This window comes from Apium graveolens, chromosome 6 (genome assembly GCF_009905375.1).
Source record: "Apium graveolens cultivar Ventura chromosome 6, ASM990537v1, whole genome shotgun sequence".
NCBI lineage: Eukaryota > Viridiplantae > Streptophyta > Magnoliopsida > Apiales > Apiaceae > Apium > Apium graveolens.
Window position 1 is genome coordinate 87257634 of NC_133652.1, and position 3032 is coordinate 87260665.

Here is a 3032-nt window from a genome sequence, read left to right on the forward strand (position 1 = left end):
CTATTATAATAGTTTTCAATAAAATTGAGATCTAAATCATTTTGGGTGTGATCTTGTTATCGTACCCATCTTTCTGGGTTTTTTGGGTTGTTGATTGTCCCCAATTTTTGGGTGTATGTCTTGTTGCGTTTTTGATTCGTTGTCATGTTGCATTAAGAATGTTTTCTACGGTGTATTGGGAGATCTGGACAACCCGCTTCAAATCTGGAATTGTGGTAGTTATTGCGGGAGCTACCTTGCACAACAAAGGATTGTTCAATATACAGGGCATCTGTACCCCAACCTCAGTTTGTGTAACTGATGGATATGAACACTGGTCTATCACCGGTTTTTTATGTGCGCATGTCAATTGTGATTATACTATTTTCAGTGATAGTGGTGTCGACTGGATTGCTCGAGAAACTTTTGTAATCATTTTTATTATTAAGAATATTTATATTCTATCTGTTAAGCAATCTGAAAACAAAACGACTATTTGTTTAGCTCGGTTTTTGTTTCATAATCAGGTTGTAGTTGTCAGTTTGGGGTTTGTCCCGACTATGTTCTTATATTTTATGTGCAATAAAATCTTATTGTTCGTCAAAAAAACAAACAAACTCATATTCATATGATATAATACATATCCAAGTAACATGTTTTAAAGATGGATCTGTATCGGTGTCCTATATTTTCGTGTCATGTACCTATGAACAAACACTAAATCGATTATTTAGGATTGGATACTTTCGTATTCGTGTACCTCCATTTGGATCATTCTTGTGTTGTGTTTCGTATAAAAGTGAAAGCATATATAAATGTATTTAAATAATCAAATAAATGTAAATATTGAACCTTTTGGTAAAAATTTATAAAATTTTATGAAACATATACATGTATATCATTCACATTTACAACATTATAAAACTATGCTACATATTTATATTTATATCTATATATTATAAGTCTACATTATTTATAATGAGTATTAATACTTAGTTATATATATATATATATATATATATATATATATAGTGTAATTGGTGTACCCAAAGACATACAGAAAATCAAAACTACATCCTGATCACCTATTTTGTGTTCATGTATTTTTCGTACCGTGTACTTGAAATGTAAAATATAAATACAAACTATTATTATAAGTAAATATAGGTATATTTGGTTAGTTTAAACATTTTCCAACAAATTTTGTTAGAACTTTTCAATAATTACAAACCGGAAACTTAATAATTCAATTTTAACATTTAAACTTAATGATCATGTAAAATTTCAAAATTTCACAGTCCTGCACAAATACTAATATTTTACCCTTTACGCTTTAGTTCCCCCAACTCATGCTACAAATCTTATTTAATCCCTCAAAAGTCATCAAAGCTTAATTAAAATAATAATACTGTGTATCTATAATTTCATTTAAAATCTATCTATCCAATATATATTAATATTTAAAGGAAAAATTGAAATATTCTAAAAATTGGTATAACACTTTCTAATGATTGTAAATTAAAATTTTATTACATGTGTTTTTAAAATTTTAAGTTCAGAATATATATCTTATAAGTGAAATATGTTGTATCTGAAATATTAATCTTTTTAAAAAAAATGAATCATGTTCCGCCCAGATCCCGAATCGCAATGTTTGACCTCCTCCCCTGATTTTGACCAATTTTTTTAAAAAATGGCTCGAATTACTACCTTAGCCTAACAATAATTGTATTAACTATATTTTTTATTTGTTATTACTTTTCATATAAATTAGGTTTTTTTTTAAATAAATACATTTAAAAGGATTATTTAAAAAAATATTAATACCTCCCAAACACAAAATGGGATGATATTGAATGATTATGCAAACAAATTTTAATACCTTAGTCAAAATTTAACAAACTAAAATATAGATTTAAACTAATAAAATTGTTTATTAAAATTGCAAACACTTACAACAGATTTAATATTCGAAGAATCCTTCTTTTTGTTTCGAGCTCGCGCGCTTATTAAAGAACACTGATAATTACTCATTCAAGTAAAGCTTTGAATGATCTCTTTGAGAAGATAATGCAGGTTTGTACTAAAATCTCTGCAAATTACTATTCAATTTGAGCAAATTAGATGTCTTTTTTTTTTTTGAAACTTGCTAGCTCAATTCATTCAAATCAACACGTCATATGCAAGGGCCTCCAACAAACACGTAGGAGGAGACGTGAATACATTATAGGAATTTACTAAACACGGTATTCTAGCTACCTCATGCGCTACCCTGTTAGCATTTTTCCTGATAAAAACAACCGAAACTCTATTTAAGCTACTGAGGATCTGCTTGCACTCTTCCACTATTTCGCCAACCTCCAAGTAGTTCGTACAAATCTTTTGAATTGCATTAACAGTGATATGTGAATCCGATTCCACTGTTATCTCTTCATCTTGCATCCTTAGTTCTTTAATCCACGACAAAGCTTCGCGAACACCAATAGTCTCAGCCTCTACTACTGATACTTCACCACTGTATTTGTAGGTTCTGGCTTCCATGAAGTTGCCTGTATCATTCCTCAGCACCATTCCTACTGCGAAAGCATTTGTACCTGGGTAGACAGATGCATCAACATTAAGTTTAAAAGTTCCAGTTACAGGGAGTTTCCATTTTGCACTGACCCGTGGCATTGTTTCTCGACCATCTGCTCTTCCTGGAGCATTATCTTCTTGTTTTTTCCGTGCTTGAAACCAGTCTGACTGTATTCGAAGGCTGCTGTCCATGGCAAAATCTGGTGTGATTATCTTCCCTTCCCATACCTTCTTGTTTCACCAGTACCAAATACCCCATAAAGTCACACAAATTTTCACCTTCTCCTCACTTGTTGCAGAGCTAAGCTTGTGTAGTAACCATTTCGGGGCAGATTCCGTTTGGCTCAAGTCATAAACCAATCCAACACGGTTCCAGCATCCAGTAGCAAAACTACAATCAAAGAACAGATGTAACATATGCTCGACATCCCCTATACACATGGGACATGTAATGGGAATTCTGACTCCCTTGGAGCTCA

General features: G+C 31.6%; 1 protein-coding gene across 1 annotated transcript; it reads right to left on the reverse strand.

The window, feature by feature from the left end:
* Positions 1-2142: 2142 nt before the first annotated feature.
* On the reverse strand, positions 2143-2745 carry LOC141665289 (uncharacterized). The gene has a single exon (XM_074471268.1). The coding sequence runs from the start codon at positions 2743-2745 to the stop codon at positions 2143-2145; it is 603 nt and encodes a 200-aa protein (XP_074327369.1).
* Positions 2746-3032: the final 287 nt, after the last annotated feature.

Excerpts from the sequence above, each read along its gene's own strand:
- LOC141665289 (XM_074471268.1), bottom strand. The coding sequence starts at position 2,745 with ATGGACAGCAGCCTTCGAATACAGTCAGACTGGTTTCAAGCACGGAAA.